The sequence below is a fragment of the Myotis myotis genome, unplaced genomic scaffold, assembly GCF_014108235.1.
Source record: "Myotis myotis isolate mMyoMyo1 unplaced genomic scaffold, mMyoMyo1.p scaffold_m19_p_6, whole genome shotgun sequence".
Classification (NCBI taxonomy): domain Eukaryota; kingdom Metazoa; phylum Chordata; class Mammalia; order Chiroptera; family Vespertilionidae; genus Myotis; species Myotis myotis.
Window position 1 is genome coordinate 6,247,056 of NW_023416368.1, and position 19,691 is coordinate 6,266,746.

A 19,691-nucleotide genomic window follows, 5' to 3' on the forward strand; every position below is an offset into this window, starting at 1 on the left:
GTATTTCAGCATTATTATTTTTAAAAAAATACAGGTTCAGGTTTTTTTTAATAAGAAAAAATACATATCTTAAAAAGCCAAAATGACCACTGGAATTGGGTTGTACATCACTTTCCAGTAAAAAGGAAAAACAGCCTGGACAGGTGTAATTTATCATTTTTCTGATTTAATATCAAAGAAATATATTAAAATAATAAAAAGAATCCTGAAATCCTCAAAATTTGTAGTGATAAATAGCCCTCCCTGACTTTATTGCATTATACCTACTAACAGAAATATTGCATGGTGGATTTTGCCAGACAAGGACGATTATTTTCCAATAAAAAGTTGCATATTAAATTCCAGCACAAAAGTGGGTGTCTAATACTTTGGAAATCTTTTATGGCTTGCCAAGAAACACAATTTTAAAGTTAACTAATACAAACATATTCCTGAAGTGAACCTACATTAAAGATTTCTCTCCAATGCCCCCATTTTCAGGAAGTTATCTTCATATTAAAATAATAGCTAATCTTAGTGGTTGACTAAATCAACATTTATTTTTCACACTGTTCTCTCTCATTGGTAGAAACACGACAGTATTATCAATTAACCTAATAAGAAAAGATGATTCTGGTTTTAGATTTTAAAAATCTGCTAATGAGAGAAAATTATTTAATGTGTACTGGGAAGTCTCATTTTAGAGTAAATAAGATGTTGAGTTGATAGGACCAATAATCAAAAGTGTTCAAAACAATTAAAATTTTCTTCCAATTCCTTTGTGCCTCTTAACTAATGAAAAGAATATTCTTTTCACCTGAACACTACTAAAGACATATTGATTCTTAGGAATTCATTTTTATAAAGTAATATTTTCGAACATTTTGACCTTATTAAAAATACCTAGCTAATGGAATGCACTTGTTAGGCTATTCATATAAATGATCAAATATATAGTAAAAAGGATATCCAACAGAAAGGTCATTTAGGAACTGAAGAGTCCTCGAAATTACAGGCTCACATCTTCCCCAGTATTTAAGGTTTGTAACACTAAATATAAACAAGAAGTTTTAAATTGTAAGTAAGGTATTTGCTTGTATAGGGAAAACATGGAAATAAACATACATTCATGTAAGTTAGAAGACCTAAATCACAAAATACCAATGGAACATTTTCCATTCTATTCTTTTTATAGCACATTCAAAATATATACAGTCAATGTACAAATGGTGCATAATTCTATACATTTAGTTTTATAAATGAAAAAGTTGCCTAAGTTTCACAGGAAAAACATTAAGTTTGTATCTGAAACAAACATATGTGGGGATGGATAGCAGGAGCTACAAGGAAGTCAAATAGAGGCTCACAGTTACTCCCAAGAAACGAACCATCCAACTTGTGGCTCCAAAACTCACTTCTTATGCTTATGATTGTTTATCTAGCTTTATTCTTTGGAAGCAAGATAGTATTATTTATGTGTTACACGGATAAAGTGGGATGCCGAGTGGAGGCACACCAGTTTAGGCCAAGTGTAAAAGTTTTATCTATGACTAGGAACTAGTGAATTCTGCTAGTACTGTAAGGATAATTAATTCAGTTTCCATGAATATGTCTCTGACAGCCATAGCTTCATGTCGGAGGCAATGAAAGCCCTGTCCTTAGGTAATCAAACCTCTCTCAATGATTCTAATTTGCAAAAATCTCTTCACTCGGTCTTCGAAATTGGGTGTTTTCTTTTAAATTAAAAAAAAAAAAAAATGCTACCCAATTGACTTGAAGAGCCAGAGTCTGGGAACTTTGTAAAACCATGTCTTGATGCTGCACACTGCAGTTGTGTGGAGACCATGACAAATAACAATGTCATCTGGATGGTGAACTTTAAATATGAGAAATTAAGTTTCAATTAAAAACTATGCTACCATCCTAAGAATTAAAACTCAATTTTTAAAGTCTTTTAAGAAAATTAATATTTATGAAGAGATTTAAACACAGTAAAAGGTCTATTAGATTCAAACCATCAACAACGAAAGAAAATAAAAAACCAGAGCAGGAACTCACATTTTCGTCATGAATGTTTCTAGAACGTGATTGTCATCTGTTATTCCTAGCACTTCTGACATCCGGGCATATACCTGCATGAAAACAATTGTTAAAAACTTTATCATTAACATATATTTTCAAAAGACTATCACATTGAACAAATGGAAGATTTAACTTGTAAGTAAGGTATTTGCTTGCATCTACACTAAAGTAGGAAGTAGGGTAGGAGAGCAAATGAAGAATTTTAAAAAATGTTTACAATTTTAACATTTACCAACTTTTTCTTTTGGGAAGCATCTCACTTATTTTGAAACACATACACACCCCTCTCACATACTCATTTTACTCCCAGCACACTACATACTTTTTTCCCCAAAGAGGGAACTAGTATCCCTCCTTTCTCAAAGACAGGCATATGCACGTGAAGGGCTAGAAACTGGAGTGCCTCCGTAAAAGGCTCCAACATTTACAAAGCTTCTATCCATTCCAGATTTCAGCAAACCGCCAAATAATTCAGGATTATGTTAGGCTGTTATAAAAAATAATTTCAAAAATAAAGCGAAAGAATTTATAGAAATTCTCAAATATCCCTCGATTAAACTCCCCCAAATAACAGAGATAGGTCTTACTTTCCACACTGAAACTGAAATTCCAGGCTCAGGAAGTCTCTGCAGTGTGCATCGGGGCCTGGGAATCCACTAAGCTTCCAATTAGGGAGCATTGGTTGCAGAGTTTGGGGTGCAACATTTCAGTCCCAACCCAAGCCACACTGAGCTGATAAACACATAGCCCACTTCGATTGGGACAATGCCACTGGCAGCCAATGGATATTCCCTAATACCCTGGCAAAGCTGAGAGGTGGGTTAGTTAACACCTCCACACTCCCTGATGCTCTGGTGAGATTCCAGGTTATCCCTGCCAGACACCAGCTGTATGGGATTTCTCTTCTGTGATTTGATCCCCGTGATTGTTTTCTCACTTTCTCCTGACCAGCCTATTTCCTATATGGTATGGCAATCTAGCTTTCACCCTCTCCGCCTTGTTTTTCATGTGTAAATAACAGCTTGATATGCTGCCATAGGTCATGAAGGTGAGAGAGAAATCACAGGATGTCCAGAGCTGCAGGGTTATACAAGGGAGGAAGGCTGTTCATTGCACAGTCTCGTATATTTGGATTTAAGCATTATTCAAACCAGAAGCTTGTGTTCCAGGTTTTCAACCTAAGTCCTATGACCAAAAAAAGCTCCTCAGGCCCATAGAGGAAATCAGAGAGAGAGAAAAAGAGAAAGCAAAGAGAGGGGGAAGATGGGGCAGGTGGAGAGGGCAGGAGAAGGAAAGAGTACAAGGGTAGGGGGGAGAAGCTGGGGGAGAGACAAAGAAAGGAAACTGATATCCAAATTGCTGTTGCTTCTTCTGCTAACTTCTGAGCCCTATAGAAAAGCACGTCAATGACTATCTCTGACTCTGCGCATGAGAATAGGCCTTCATCTCTTACCCGACTGAAGCTATCACTGTGTTTGTAAGATGTCTGGGAACAGAGGGAGCTAGGAAGAGAGAACCTAGGGAAGTCAGTCACCACCAATCCCCAATGATCAGAAATCTTTAAGCACATGGCAGGCTCAAAGGAAGAATGGTATGTAGAAAGGGAAGTTGCCTATCTCACCATGATCTCGAACCTTTCTCATAGGTAGGAGAAAATTGGGTCCCTTGGAAAAATTGGTGTTGATGTGATTACTGGCATACAAGGCCCTTCACAACTTCACCCCCAAACTACTTCTCCTCTACCGTTTCCCTTAACACGGAGCCACAATGAAATAAATGCAGCTGGGTAACAGGTTTCTCAGGCAATTTCAGATCTCCATGAGTTCAAGTGCTTCATTTTGCCTGAATCTGCCTTCTTCCCCCTCTTCCCGATTCCCAATCAGAAGTCATCTCTCCTCCCTCCAGCAGTGAGCTGTCCCCTGTCACGCTACTGTTCACTGTAGTTGTTTGGGTGCCCATCCCCCTCCCCCTGCTCTGTACTGTATTTTTGTAAAATCAAATTTTATATTTTTAAGACTCTATAAATGCTTGTTTATGGCAAAACTCAGGCTTAATCAAATTTTGATTTTATCCATGCCCACTGAATAATAAAATATAATAACTAAAATGTGATTTTAAACATTTGAATATTAAAAAATATATTTTTTAAATTGATGGCTTTTTGTTGTGTCCCTGGCGCTCAAGAAAGGAGAGAGCTAGATAGGCGTCTGTTGTGCTCTGCTGTCAAAACAGTTCCTCAAGCATCCGATTTGACCCAATAAGATACTAGAAAAAACGGTCAACATTGACACATGGCACTGCTTTAATCCACAATTATCCTTGTAACTTGCACCATTCCTTTTATCATCCATTAGCTTTGATTCCCATTATCCCATCTAGAACTGTGTCAACGCTTTTGTCCCTAGGGATTTCTCTCCACTACTAGGATCTGACAGTCAAGCTTGAGTACTAAACAGGATCATTACCTCTTAAATCCACTTATCTGATCTACTGAATAGTAAATTGAAAAGCTCATTAAGAGCAACAATCTGATTTGTTTTCACGTGTGACAGGGTCATTTAAAATCAATGTATGATTACTGCATTTCTTTTAAAAGACTGGCTCACATTTTCCAAGGCACCTTATCATCAGAGAACACACAGATAATATAAAATGTCTTTAAACTTTTGGAATTTAATTATGTCATAGACACACAATTTAGGGGTGGGAAGTAATTTGTCCAGTGAGAAAAGATCTATACAACTGTTTATTATAAAACACAAGCCAATGAAAGTTTTCACAGAAAAATTCCAACACAATATCACTTCACCAAAAATCATTTTTATGATAGCCAGAAGAAAGTTCATCATGATCCTCATTTTAAGGAAGGATATAGAAGTTGGCATTGGAATGCAAAGAGAGGTAAAAACTCACTTTAGTTCACAGTTTTCTAATCTTTTATTTCAGAATCAAGATAATCTGATCACAGTGAAAAATAAGCAAGAATCTGAGAAATAAGAGACTAATCCATTGTTATTGTCCATGGTCTCTAAAGGACACAATGAAGTCACGTGTCTTCACACAATCAGAGAGGCACACGTTACGACCTGGTTTCTGCCTGTCAGCCGGTGCCTGCTCCACCTCGTCCTTCTTTTTAATATGCCTGCATTTCTCCATTAGACTACAACCTCCCTGAGGGCAGAGATGATGCTCTGTCTTTTACCTCCCATGCCTAATAACACTCATTAAATGTAAAATGGCTAAAAAGGATGTAATGTTAAAATGTAAATTTTGGCCATTTCATTCAAAAAAAAATTTTTTTTTCATTCAAAATTTTTTAACAAAAGGATAAGGTTGTTTTAGAGAACCCTTTTCTCTAAAAATAATGTACCCCAAATTCCACTCACCAGAGGTGACCACAGGTATACTTTTGTTATTTAAAAAGACGTGGTTTTAATGCTTAAATAATATTTCTGGAAGAGGCTCTCTGTAGATCAGTAAGAAGAGCTCTCCTGCGCTGAACACTCAGAACACCTATGACTGCCTGCCTGTTCGTGGCACTTACATTATACACTAGAATTTGATCTTGTTTTAGAATTAATTTTCCATGTGAATATGGAAACTTCATTTTCCTCCACTATTTCAAGCATGTGCTGACTGAGGGTAGAGAGAGTGTCTATTTCTCTTTATATCTCCAGAGAATTTACAACACTGTCTTGATAAAGTTAGCACCAAAGAGAAAGCATGGGCTCTGGTCCCAAAGATACCTGGATTGGCATTCTGGGTCTACCACTAGCCAGGTGTTTCTTATAATCTCTGAATCTTGACCTCCTATCTGTAAAGCAGGAATAATAATACTAACACCTACTTTATGGGCTCCAGGGAGAACTAAATGAGGCCTAACACAGAGCCTGGCATTGAGTCCTCAACAAATGCTGCTCCCTTCCTACTCCATTCCATGGCCCTTCCTTACAGGAGCTGCTCAACCTGGCAGCTAATGCCTTTTCAAGAGGAGGTCCATTACATAAAAAAATAACAGAAAAATAAGAAGGAGCTTACCCTGAAGCTTTTGACATGGCATAAAAAAGGTTAAAACCAACAAAACCTTAACATATGTGAAGCTTTGAAATCTTTTCATGCATATTCAGTCAACACACTCTAATCAAGGTGAGAAATGGCAATTGTTGAAGGGAGAAAGCTTCAAAATTTCATGATACAAAGCCAAATTCTTTCTACTTCTAAAGACTGCCTTAGAAGCTAGAAAAATTGCCCATTTTTACCATCCATCCATCTCCCTAGCCTAGCTCTTGAAATACAGGAAGTTGTTAGAAATTACCATTAGTATAGACTTGAAAAGGCATGTTCCTAAAAAACTGTTTTAATATGTTTGTTTTCTTATTTCTATTTATTTTACTGTGAAGATTCTTTCAATTTTCAGAAAAGAACATTTGGATCTGTGTATGACACTTCAATGACCCAATACTTCTCTAACTTTTCAACTAACCGAATGACAAATGCTGCCTGTGCCTATGCAGTCAGTAGCTTATATAACCTTCTATCTGGCTTTTAAGAAGGAAGCCAGATGAGATAAGAAAACCAGACAAGAGAATAAACATACAAATAGCAATAAGAGTTTGAGTTGTGAATTTAATTTAATAAAGAATAAAAGCATGTGCTGGGATAATTTTTAATTACTTTCTCCTTCCAATCCTAATCCTTGGTCTTGAGTATCTGCAGTGCTGTCTCTCACATTCTGGTTATAACTTTGAAGAAACTAATTATGTCAATCCTCAAACTCGAAGTAGATTACAGAACTGGGAAACCCAGAATATTAGCTCTTAAAGGTTGTATGGATATATAATGACAGCCACAGAAATTCAATAACAGCCCTCTATGAAATGCACTCAAAAGCACCACATGAAACAAATTAAAAAGAACAATGAGTCGCTCATTCTGTGCAAATAAGAAAAAGAGAAAAACTGGTTCTGTAGTTTTTCATAAGAGTTGTTATAATGAATTAAGATTTTGGATAATGAATCTTCAGAAAATTACAGTAAGTTAATACCCTTAGGCCTTCTATAAATGATTTCAAAGAGCTTTTGTAAGCAGGCTCTATGCAGAATTAGCAGTGCTGTGAAAATCAACAACAAAGTATTCTGCCATCAGATGATATATTTTCCTGAACCAATTTATTCTGAAAAATTCACATCCAATACAAAATCGATACCACAAAATTAAAAAAAAAAATCGTGAATTTTAAAGTATTATTTCAATCTATTGAAATGACGTATCAAGATTTTTAACTGGTTGCAATTTGGCAAAACAAAACCTGTCACCGGAAAGGATTCAATATAATGAAAGAATTAATTTCTTAGAAAAAGAATGTGGGAACTCAGTGTAAATTCATTTATTATGAGTAAGAAACCAGTTTCCATATTTTTGTCTTAGGCCTCAAGTGCCCTTGAGGTCAATGCAGTGCTTTTCGTCAGAGACGCAGTTCTGTAAGGGGAGGGGAGGGGAGAAGGGGTAAGAGGGAAGAGAGTACTTAACCACTTGTACGTAAATAATCTGAACTAAAGATACTAAGCTCTTTCATTAACATTTGAAGCAGAATAAAACATGAACATCACAATTAACTTATGACACATCAAGAGAATTAATGGTACAAACTCCACTGCTGCATATTAAATATACTAACTTAGTGATACTGAAGAGATCCACATCAACCTTTGGCTGACTCAGTTTTCCATGTCATTTAAAATAGCATCACAAAATATAGGACCATAATTATAGGTAAAAAAAATCTTTTGCCAGAATTTAATTTTAAAACCATAATATACTAGCATGTTGGAAATCAAGTGGTAAACGTTTAGGAATCTGTTTGCCTTGTTCAGAATGACACATGATACAAGAAAAGTTGGCTATGGAAGTAGCAAATAAATATGTATGTTAAGTATTTATTTCAACTGGAATATCTGAACCCACCATCTGTGGTGGCCATCTTGCTGAGGGGACATGCACCTAACAAATCTCTTAAGAGGCATTCCCAATCTGCTTGAATAGGCTATTGTGTAAGAAAACTTGGAGCCACCCCTTTGGCCTCACATTTCCTTCGCTCCACATCCTGTGGCACAAAGCATGAACTCAGCAGGCTGGGGTGCAGGGCTGCCTGCTGCCTTGTGATAATCCCCTCTCCCAGTAGGGGCCTCCACTGATGCATGGCTAAGAACATGCTTCCTCTTTTGCTTGCACCCCAGTGGGGTTTCCATTCCTAACTTGGGCCCACATCCAGACCACTAAGGAAGGGCTCCAGATGCTGCCAGAGATATTTTTGGATTAGTGTCTAAGCAATCATTTATTAGAAAGAGGAATACAGGTAGAGTGTGAAAAGCAGCAGTACTGGGAATGTTGGAGAGATTCTTTCCCTCCCGCCCCCACCCAGACCTAAGGTCTAACTACCACCTGTTCAACAGAAGCTGGCTGTTTGCCTCACTTTCCTTAGGGAGCCACTGACTAAGGATCTCCACCAGCATGAGCCTAATGTCTCCCGACAGGCCTTCGCTAGCCAAGAGGGACCCGGGTGGAGGGCACCAGTTATTGGTCACAGGATACACAGCCCATAGAAAGACTCCCGTGGCGCCACCAGCTGAAAGCCAACTAGAGAAGATGAGGGGTGCAGCACATTTGTCCTGACACAGCTCTGCTCCTGCTGGCTGCCAACTCACTCCATGTCTGAGGCCAAGCTTCTGTTAAACTAGTCTCTGTGGCTGAAGCCACGGTAAAGCCCGGGTAAATGTATTATCTTCCCAAGACCATACAAGAAGCAGCTAGCCATGGCTCTGGCACAAGCTATTTGAAGAAGCCTTGGCTAATTTTGGTAGAAGGTTTTGAGACCAGGATTAAGGGGCATTTCAGGTATCAATTTCTAATTCTTTGCAATAACAAATGTATAAGATGACATGATTAGATTTTGGAGCACAGAAGTTGATGCTGGATGAAGACGGTGAGAGGGTGATGGTAGAGGAAATCAGGAAATAAGAGATTTTGTTTATGCCAATCCCCCCTATCTCTCAGAAGTGTCAGTCAGAAACATATCTGGCACACGGGGTACATGTGCTAGAGATACTGTTCAATGACAGATCCTAGTCACCATAGCCAAGTGAAACTTTCTCCTTCCGGTATGAATACTGGTTAGAACTGGCCACTTCAGAAATGTTATGATCAAGAAGAGTAGGTTGCTTTCACACTACGCAAGCACACTAAACAGAGCCGACCAGTGAACATTTGGTTAAAAAACATGCACACTGCAGGGTTATATGTTGCATGTAAAAAGGAACCCACGACAGTGCACCCTACACACATCACTGTGAGCGTGTGCCTATTAGTACTGAGAATCTGGGGCTGTGGTGAGACAAGCATAAAAATTGGTGATCCACCATAGTAACCGCAACCCAACTCACCTTCACTACTTTCCAAGCCTTCTCTGGAGCTCTGGACACATCACTCCTCAGGCGTACAACCTAAAAAGCACAGAGTTTAGGGACCTGCCACCTGGCGTCAGCGATAAGGGAAGAGCAGGCCTTCCCAACTTCAGATACAAGGAGAATGTGGCTCAGGATCTTTGTGGCTGTCACTTAAAATGTTCTTGGGGCTTTGATTTCATTCTGGAGGCCACGAGTAGAGGCCTGATGAAGTGCTGTTCCAAACCCATTACAGTGAGTTTGCTTCCATGGAATAATTCAAGAAACCAATTACTAAAGGATAGCCCTAAAAAAGCACCAATTATGCCCTAGCTGGTTTAGCTTAGTGGACTGAAGGGTCCCAGGTTCGATTCCGGTCAAGGGCACATACTTCAGTTGCAGGCTCAAAACCCGGGCCTGTTCAGGCGCATTCAGGAGGCAACCAATTGATATTTGCATTGATATTTCTCTCTCTCTGTCTCTCCCCATCCCAATCTCTCTAAAAATCAATGGAAAAATATCCTCGGGTGAGGATTAACAACAACAAAAACAAGGGAAAAACCCCCAAAAGAGCCAATTATAAAAATACTGACATATCTACCTTAAGGAATCTGTTAGCACTAGTTTCCCATGTGGCACTTTCATTATGTAAGTGAGGCCAGTGGAGCTGATGTAAGTAGGCCAAGTCACCTTCTCATAAGTAAACATACATCTTTAATAAATGGAACTCATTTCTATAGTCATTCAGAGGGTAAGTAAATCATATTGAGCTTTCCACCACTTAATCAAATTCTTACACACACACGCTCCCCCACCCTCTAAAAGCACACCAAATTATAGTTACAGTGGGTGCTGACTTTTACCAGGTCCCATTTCCACTTCTAGCATCTTTATTTTATTCATACATGTTTCCCATTAATATTACTCTATTTTGTCTCCATGTTGCCTCTCTGAAACATGACCAATTTTCTACATCTAAAATGACTTCTGTACCTTTCTCCTAAGAGATACTCAACTCTGTACCTCTAGGAAGAACAACCTGACATGAAGAGAATAATGGCCCAGGGAATAAAAGAGGGGATGTCAATGACATCATCTGTATTTTTGCTACTTTGTTAAAGCAGTTATTTCATTTTTTCATAATAGTCTCAAATTTTACTCAAAGATCTTGTTCCTACAGTCCTTTGTACCTTTCAATTTATCTCTCACACTAGCCTAGCTAATGACAACTTTAACTTATTCAAATGCAGTGAATCAGAGTTCCCATTCCGATGGCCCATTAACACCTTCAAACACTAATGCCTGGTTTCTCTGAGCGGCAAAATCAGTGCAATAGTGCTGCCTCCAGCCTAGTCTTCCTAGTGAACCCTTCTGTGTTGAAAATGAGTTACAACATATGCAAAAGACCAACTGGTAGACACAGTGGCCAAGGAAGCATACTTCTCTCTCAGTAAGAAGACAGAAATGAGCAAATTAATTGAGTATGTATTTTAGATAACTAGGAGGAAACAAAGAATGTATGTGCAGTGCAATGCACACAAGTTTTGGAGTGAGACTCTGCTACTTGCTAGCCTAGCACAATGCTTGGCTAAACAGGCACTGAATAAAGAATTTTATTTAATGAATTAACTATGATCTTGGTTAAAATTAATTAGCTTCTCAGAGCCAACCTCCCGCAGTCCCTCCCCCAGCTGGCTGGCCCCGTTTGGGGCAGACCAGCAGGACACCCCCCTTGCACAAATTCGTGCACTGGGCCTCTAGTATAAAATAAAGATGAGAGTAGGACCTATTTTACAGAATCTCTGAGAAGATTAAAGTGGTTAATTTATGCAAAGCACTTAGGAGAGGCCTGGCACATAGTCTTAGCTATTATTATTATTGTTATCATGTGCTATATTATGTACAGCACTGCCAGCACAGTGTCAGAAACACTTGGAAAGTTTTTAGTACACAGTAAGCACCAAATAACATTAGCTATTAGCTATCATAATAGGTGGTCAGTAAATGGCTGCTATTATTAAGTAATATATAATCAAACATTAGTCTGACATTAAGATTATGAGGCACACCCAAAATGACAGTCTCTTTTCTTTGTATTTTATCTGAACTAGATGCTGGGAAACAGACATATGTTCTAAGTTGGTAAGTGAGTAGTTTTAGTAATGTTAAGGAAGAGTGATTAGAAAGGAAAGAGCCCTTATGGAAGATAGCCTAACTCCCAATCTTGCATTTTCTATCTATAACTTCTATCTTATGGAAGGAGGAACAAGAAAAGTGATGGAAAGGAGGCAGGAGAAAAACAGAATGCTTGTGGTAGCAGGTGATTCTTATCTTTAGGGCTCATCTGTATTACCTAAGTTCCCAATTTTAAAGCTCTCACCCTCCTTTTTGGAGTCCACAAATTCCTATTTCCTGTCTCCAGGGTAAGTCCTCAGCTCATTGGGTAAGTAGGTGACTTATATCCCTGTTTCCAATAAATTATCAGTCTTCCCAATTCAGATCAATGAGTCCATCCAATCCTCCAAGTTTTCTTTGCTAAATTAACGCATACAGACAAGGGGTTTCAGAATACCATCATTAGTTTTAAATTATCAAGAGTTTTTGGTAAAGGGTCAAATCTATGGTGTTGGATGGAAACTAGACTTTTGGTGATAAGCAAGCTATAGGTCACGCAGATACGGAATTATGTTGTACACCTGAAACATGTTATTAACCAATGTTACTTCAATTAAAAAAGTTTTTGTGTGATAGGCTTAGAAAGGACAGAGATGGAATGTCTTTTAGATGTAAATATATTACTGACTGATCTTTGACACCAGACTAGGCGTTGAGTTGCTTCTTCTGTAGCAGATGGATTACAACGAATACCTAGGGTCTAGCTCAGCTCTCTGGTGACTGATGGCTAGCCAGGACTAGAGGCCCAATCTCTGGTTGCAGAGGAAAGTTTTTTCCTTGGGCAGTAAAACAGCAAATCCTGGGATGAAGCTTGTGATGCTGGCCGTATTAATCATAACACTTACTGGTAAAACTGATCATACCTGGACTCATGCCTCAATACGTACATAGGCAATGGGATACAGTGGAAAGCAAACTCAGGTTTAGAGTAAGATGACTGGTCAAAACCCAGGGTCTGTCGCTGAACAAGTTTATAACCTTCCTGAAATCTTTTCATATTGTGTAAAATGAAGATAATCATACCTACTAAATAGAATAATGCTGAGAGGACTAAATGAGAAATGTAATGAATAACTTCACAAAATGGTGAAACACAGTATAGATTAAATTAAGGTTGAGGACACAACATTCTCAAATGATATTTCCTGGGCATTTCTCATCCTACATTACCTGAACATAGAGACTTTGTAAGTTACAGCACGGACAATGTTTTCCTACCCAGTGCCCTGAACTTGAGGAACTTCGGGAATGTTCAGGTCCCAGAGCACTGGGTAAGGCTTCGGCACCTGCTGGGAGTGTGCTATTACAGCCCTTGCCATCTATGTGCAAATGACCGGGAAAAAAGGACAGAAGAACTGGGACCATCAAGCATGAACATTTCTAACGAGTGGGGAGAGTGGATGAGAGGAAGCATGGAAGAAAATGGTCATGCAGCCAAGAAAGCACCATAAGCGGCCAAAGGCTCACCTGAAACGAATATGACATCGAATGTCAACTGTAACTGAAAAATTAAAAAAAACTTTTTTAAGTCAAAAAAAGAAGAAAAGAAATAAGTGATCAAAGGCTAAGAAGAAAGGGTTGAGACAAAAGCTGAGGATTGCAATTCTCAGCAAATGCGAGGCCATCCGTGTCCTAAGGTGCTTTGCCCTCTTCAGGATTGTCTGGCATTTTACAGTTTTCTTCATCAAAAGGTGTGAGAGACTGTCCACGGAAACGCATTTGCAATTTTGGAATGGGAATAATCAGAAAATGTAATTCACATTGGAGAAAGTTGCTTCAAAGCCAACTTCGCTTAAACACATCTATTCAGTAAATCAAGGATACTGGCACTGGGGAGCCACGCAGGCCTCGGGGAAAAAAAATCCCAGTAACTTTGCCAAATGTGCTTTTATATTTCAAGATTCCTTCAACAGAAACACTCTGGGAGATAAAAATTAGAAAAACACTGAACTTAACTAATTCAAAATGTTGAAAAATATTTGCATTTGTGTTTTATAACCAAGTGCTTTTCCCACATTTGTCCCAAGGCAGCCGCTGAAGCGTTAGATTCACCAATGCTAATACCAGCAATTGGAACATGCTCTTTGGCAAGGCAGAAATAAGATAATTGTTCAACATAGGCTGGCTTTTCAGAAATACTGGAAGCATTGCCTGTAATTATAGACATCTGTCACTGCTAGCCACTCAGTACTAACCCTGACATCAATATATACAACCATAGCACTAAACTGCCTGCAGGCACAGCAATGGAGACCAGATACGCTAGGCAGGCAATCATCTGCTTCATCCGAACTATCTGTCAAAGGTTCCCAACCACAAATAGCTCTTACATTTTGTATCCTTAGGATAATATGTTGATTTATTTTAGATTCTCTAATATTTACAGTCTAGGCCATCTACTAAAATAAAGAAACAAAACTTATGGCTAATGGAGGCAGTTACTGTTCACAGTCATCATAAAAGGTCATAGCTCAACCCTCAAATGTTAAAAATTGATGGCAGCTTTAACCATGCACTATCGTACAGATGTTTCCTTTTGTAGAGGCAATTATTTTCAATAGCAATTCAAAATGGTAAATACAATCTTTCATCAGCAAGTATGTTGCCACATTGATCTAATAGAAATGCTCATATTTTAAAGCCTTTTTTGAAAAGTAAAGATAAGTTTCAATGTTGAGTACTGAAGACCCCAGATTGTCAGTTTGAGTTTAGCTGTACATATAGTAACGTATCTGGCAACCTTTTTTACATATACAGACGATGTGATGTCTAAAAACTAGGGAATAATATTAAAGCATAAAATACTTGGTTAATGAATGAGTCAATTGACATCATGTTGCTGGGTGTAAAGCTTACTGAATTATGTGCATGTACATTCCGAATTTGAAAAGCTCAAAGATACACTGTAGCTTTAAACGTCTCTCTTTGTATTTCTTTGAAGCAGGCAGAGAAGCAGAAAATTATTAGACATTTAGACTAATTAGGAATAAACACAATTATCATAATGTGTTACTAAAAACCCAGATATTTCTTGGTCTGATCGCAACAGCCTATGCTGAAGAAAAACTATTAATTACTGACAGACAGTTAGCTTACAAGTGAGCTGCATCTTAAAAACCTCTTTTAAAATACAATTGCTAAATGCCTTACAGTGCTGTAATGTGAGACAGGTTCAAATCTTATTACTTCCCTGAAATTAAAACCTAAGTTTTAATACTGTTCAAGTCGAACAATGATTCCACACTTTATTGCTTTTGAAATCCCTTGATGATCATAGGAAAAAATGCCCCCGAGAAAAAAAGACTGTTTTCGATAAACAGAAAATACAGTTTGCACTCTTAGCCTCTTTGTCATCACAAAAAAAGGATTTAATGCCAATTCTTTAAAAAAAGACTTTTTCCCCACAAAATGTGCACCTTGTGTGCCATTTGTAAAATCAGTTCACTTTCTTTTATTTATTACTGCAGCGCGGCAAGGCAATAAAGAAGCTACCGATACCTAATAAATTACATGCCTTTTAAAACAATTCTCTTGCTACAAAAACATGTAACTACAAAGGTTTACATTTACATGGTACATCACATGAAATGTCTATATTTGTGTCCTATTAACCATTTTGGTAAATTGTGGACTTTTACCAAATAGCTGGGAGAAAAAAAAAATTTATAAATGTCAATGTGATATAAAATAAAACCCATTCCAATAAACTCTTAAGCTGTTTATACTTTTTAATAATCCTCCAACATTTATTTTAAAACATGGTTTGATGAATTATTTTATGCATCAAAAAGGTATTAAAAGATATTCTAGTTAAGGTTAATTTAAACTTTACTCAGTGAACACTAGGACCTAAGAAAGTACCTTTCCCCCCTAATTTATGATGCTAGTATTATGCAGTCTTTTAAAAATCACAGTTCCTAGCAATTACTTAGAACAGATTATAAAAGCAAGATCACCAGATATAAGGCAAAAGTAGCCCAAATTTGTTCCTTAATATATTTTGTATTTGAAAAAGATACAGAAACTTGCTTATTTATTTTAAAATATTCATATCAAACATGTCTTGCTTAGTTATAATTTTTCTTTTAAAATTCTTTTTCTTATAATATTTTCACATATCCTCAAGAACTGCCTAAAAACCCTACTGTTCGAAAGTAAGCTGTTTATTTTGTCTTTCTGGTTTATCTATGTACAAATGAAGTTTGAAATATCTGTACTTCAATTCCAGAATTAAATCATTAAATTATTCAGGGTATTTTCTTAATGCTCTCATCCTCTAATCCAGTGACTTTGCATCGCCGTGCCACAAGAATTTTTAAAACATGCAATATCTGACTATTTAGTCAGGGGCACTGACCTCTTTTCCCTTAGATTGTTCAATAAAAAAAATGACAATAGCCAACGCAACAATAGCTTTCCAGTGTGAATGAATCAAAATTACACCTATTTTTTTTTCAAATCAGCAAAAAATGTATTTTTTGGTGTGCTGCAGAATTTTAGTACTTAGTTTGTGTGCCATGAGATGAAAAAGGTTGAAAATTGCTACTCTAATCTCATGATGAGCATGTAGTTATGAGGTAGTGTATTGTCTTTTATTATTAATTTCCTCCATTTCCTGTAACAGCTATCATAGCTGTGGCTTTTTTTGTTTCATACCTACAAAATTTCAACTTCGTTCAATTATGCATGATGAGCAATAATTCAATTTTCAAAGCACAACTTTGTTCCATTTCATCTTTACTTTCAGATGACAACCCACTATAGCGATGCATACAAATGCTACATTCTATAACACTCCATTTCTCTAATCAGACCTACTTTTCCTTGCTTTCTGTTGGTATCAGCTTGGTTATGAGGATTCACAATTAGGAATTTGTGGGAGGTATCTTTTTTGAAGAGTTCAATGAAATAATTTTATTTCATCTTCACAGATTTTTTTAGAGGAGAATCATTACCATCATAATCATGTTCTGTAAACTATATTTCTGTATATGTAGAGAACCCCAGTATATATCACAATTTATCTTTTGCTTCTTTTAAATAGCAAATCCTTTTGAAATCATGACCTTTCCCCATACTGCAGCTGATCTGAAATGATAAAATTCTTAATTAGCAATCAAGAAAAATAGCTGACAAAATATCTACTTCCTCTATGGCCCCCTACTCTCCCTCCTATATCTCATAGACAAAATTTTACTTTAAATCTTTAATTACTTAGAGTATCTTCCCTCTGGCTGGGAGAAGGCTCACAATCATTGTCTAGTCTCTCTTGGATTACTAAAAATGTGCATCAAAGCAAGCAGGGCTGGATAGACATTAACCTCATTTTCTATAGATGAGGAAAATAAGAAAATGGTTAGGAGACTGCTCAAGAATACATAGTAAAATGGCTTCTTCTCCAACTTCCTATTCAAAGTTCTCACTATATGACAACATTGCTTCCCAGCTATTAGAAAAAAAATATGTATTTAGACATTTGTTCTACTAAATCCAAATTAAACTTTTTATTGGGTGCTATTTTATTCAATGCATGGAAACTAATCTTGACTTTTATCTGGCACCTTTCTGACAGTGGAAGTAGTGGGTAGACAGATCTTGGTGCTAATTGAGAGGGGCAAGGAATTCATTTGTTTTACTAATTACCTTCTTAGACGCAATGGAGCGTTCATTTTATTATCAACCTCCTTAACTTGGTAAACATCTAAAGTGCACTGATATTTAGTTTTCTTGGTCTTGTTTTGCAATCTTGATGGGAAAGTGGAAAATATGCAGCTGGACTCTCCTGGCCTCTGTTGGCACCAACCTGCAACGAACCCTTAGGTTTATTTTATTCCCGTTTATGTGCTGCGCAGAACTGAATGACACTAGAAGAAACCCCAGCATCCCCTGGGACTCCTTCCCAAGATTACATCAGGCATCTTCTTATACATTCCCACTGCTCTTCTGCATGTCCATCATGGCCTCAGCATATTGAACAAAGATTACCTGTCAGCTCTGTCTGTGTTCTGCCCGTCTGTGATGGCAAGACTCTCTCTAGTCAATATCGTGTCCCACTGTTCAGAACATAGTAGGCAATTGCACGTCTTAGTAATTCAGATGTGTGTTTCTTCCCCCAAACCATCAGTAATTCTCCAATTCTCAGTGGACACTGATCAGGTGTTCCACAAATTTAACTAGATTCAGACATTATCTATGTAGAGATAGTGTCAGATTCCATAGGTAAAGGGCTCAGTCCTACAAAACCGTTCCTAATTAAGACCTAACTGAGAGTCCAGGTTATCACCTATAGATCAAAGGTTCCAATGACTTCCTCCTTGGGTTTAATTTGCTAGGGTGGCTCACAGAACTCAGAGAAACACTGTTCTTATTAGATTACTGGTCTAATATGAAAAGATGTAACGCAGGAACAGCCAGATTGACAGATGCTTAGGGCAAGGTTTGTGGGAACGGGTGCAGAGTTTCCACGCCCTCTGAGCCGCTCTCCCCAAATCTCCACGTGTTTGCCAACCCAGAAGCTGTCAAAACCTTGTCCTTTTATCTTTTTATGGACCCTTCATGATATAGGCACAACTGATTAACTCATTGGCCATGGTAGTGACTGAACTCAATCTCCAGCCCCTCTCCCCTCCCCAGAGCTCAGAGGGTGGGACTGAAGGTTCCAACCCTCTAACCCAGCGGTTCTCAACCTGTGGGTCGCGACCCCTTTGGGGGTCGAACGACCCTTTCACAGGGGTCGCCTAAGACCATTGGAAAACACATATATAATTACATATTGTTTTGTGATTAATCACTATGCTTTAATTATGTTCAATTTGTAACAATGAAAATACATACTGCATATCAGATATTTACATTATGATTCATAACAGTAGCAACATTACAGTTATGAAGTAGCAATGAAAATAATTTTATGGTTGGGGGTCACCACAACATGAGGAACTGTATTAAAGGGTCGTGGCATTAGGAAGGTTGAGAACCACTGCTCTAACCAAATGGTTGGTTCCTCTGGCAACCAGCTCCCATCCTTAGGTGCTTCCAAAAGTCACCTCATTAACAAAAACTCAGGTGCAGTTGAAAGGGGTTTGTTAAGCTATGAAGATACCTTTATTGGTGGCTAATCACTTAGGAAATTCTAAGGGTTTTAGGAGCTCTGTGATAAAAAGGGGAGTGAAGATCAAACATAATATTCCTTATTATAAATTGCAATGTCATAGTATTTACAAGTGCTTGAATAATGAAAGAATAAAAGTGTGGCCCTGATCTATCCCACATAACATTGTTACAGTTACTATAGCGATCCTTTTCTAATTTACCATTCTGAAAAAGTGAACACTGCTGGTTCCAAACCACTGTTTCTCAATAAATCACTGCTCTAATTAACAACATATACTGCAGAAAAATGACTAGGATGAGAATAACATTTCTCTGCTTCTGTTACCATGAATTCTGACCACCTTACCCTACCTAATGCATATTCAGTCAATCAGTAAGGAAACAGTTGATGATCTAGGACTACCCTAGTTGTATGACAGATATAAGATACATATCTGTCCCCAAAATTTTGAAGACATTGCCTCTGTCCTCAAAATTCTCAAACTTAAAAATAAAAAAAGAACAGAGCGAAAAACCCTTAAGGAGCATGACTGAGAATTGCAGCTCATCATTTAATGGATTTAGACTTAGACTTAAATGTCAAATCATGTGCATGCCACTTTCTACCCTTGTATTCTTAGTCAATTTACTTTATCAGTAGAGCTAGGATTAAGAACACCTTCATCATTAAGATTATTTTGAGGCTTACAAGATATAATGCATGTAAAAGCCTATTGTCACAGTGCCTGGCATATAATAAAGAATAAATGAGTGCTAGCATTGTCATTATCATTATTATTTAACTAAGTTTTAATGAATATGATCCAAGTATTAAGAACTGTAAGAGTGAATACTTGAATAGAACACTGAACGATGGGAATCGTGTGGGCTGGAGGAAGAGGGGAGAATGAAGAGAGAACAACA

The 19,691-nt window shown here is 37.6% G+C and overlaps 1 protein-coding gene across 2 annotated transcripts in view; it reads right to left on the reverse strand.

The window, feature by feature from the left end:
• The window catches only part of RANBP17 (RAN binding protein 17), a 231,505-nt gene that overhangs the window by 85,403 nt on the left and 126,411 nt on the right, over positions 1-19,691 (reverse strand). Inside the window, exons 15-17 of one of the 2 annotated variants that reach the window (XM_036314165.1) lie at positions 9,501-9,560; positions 2,038-2,111; positions 949-1,029 (exon numbers count right to left, since the gene is read on the reverse strand). In XM_036314165.1, coding sequence (XP_036170058.1) covers positions 949-1,029; positions 2,038-2,111; positions 9,501-9,560 — 215 coding nt within the window. The remainder of the gene's footprint in view (positions 1-948; positions 1,030-2,037; positions 2,112-9,500; positions 9,561-19,691) is intronic. The other variant, XM_036314166.1, reaches the window with a different exon arrangement.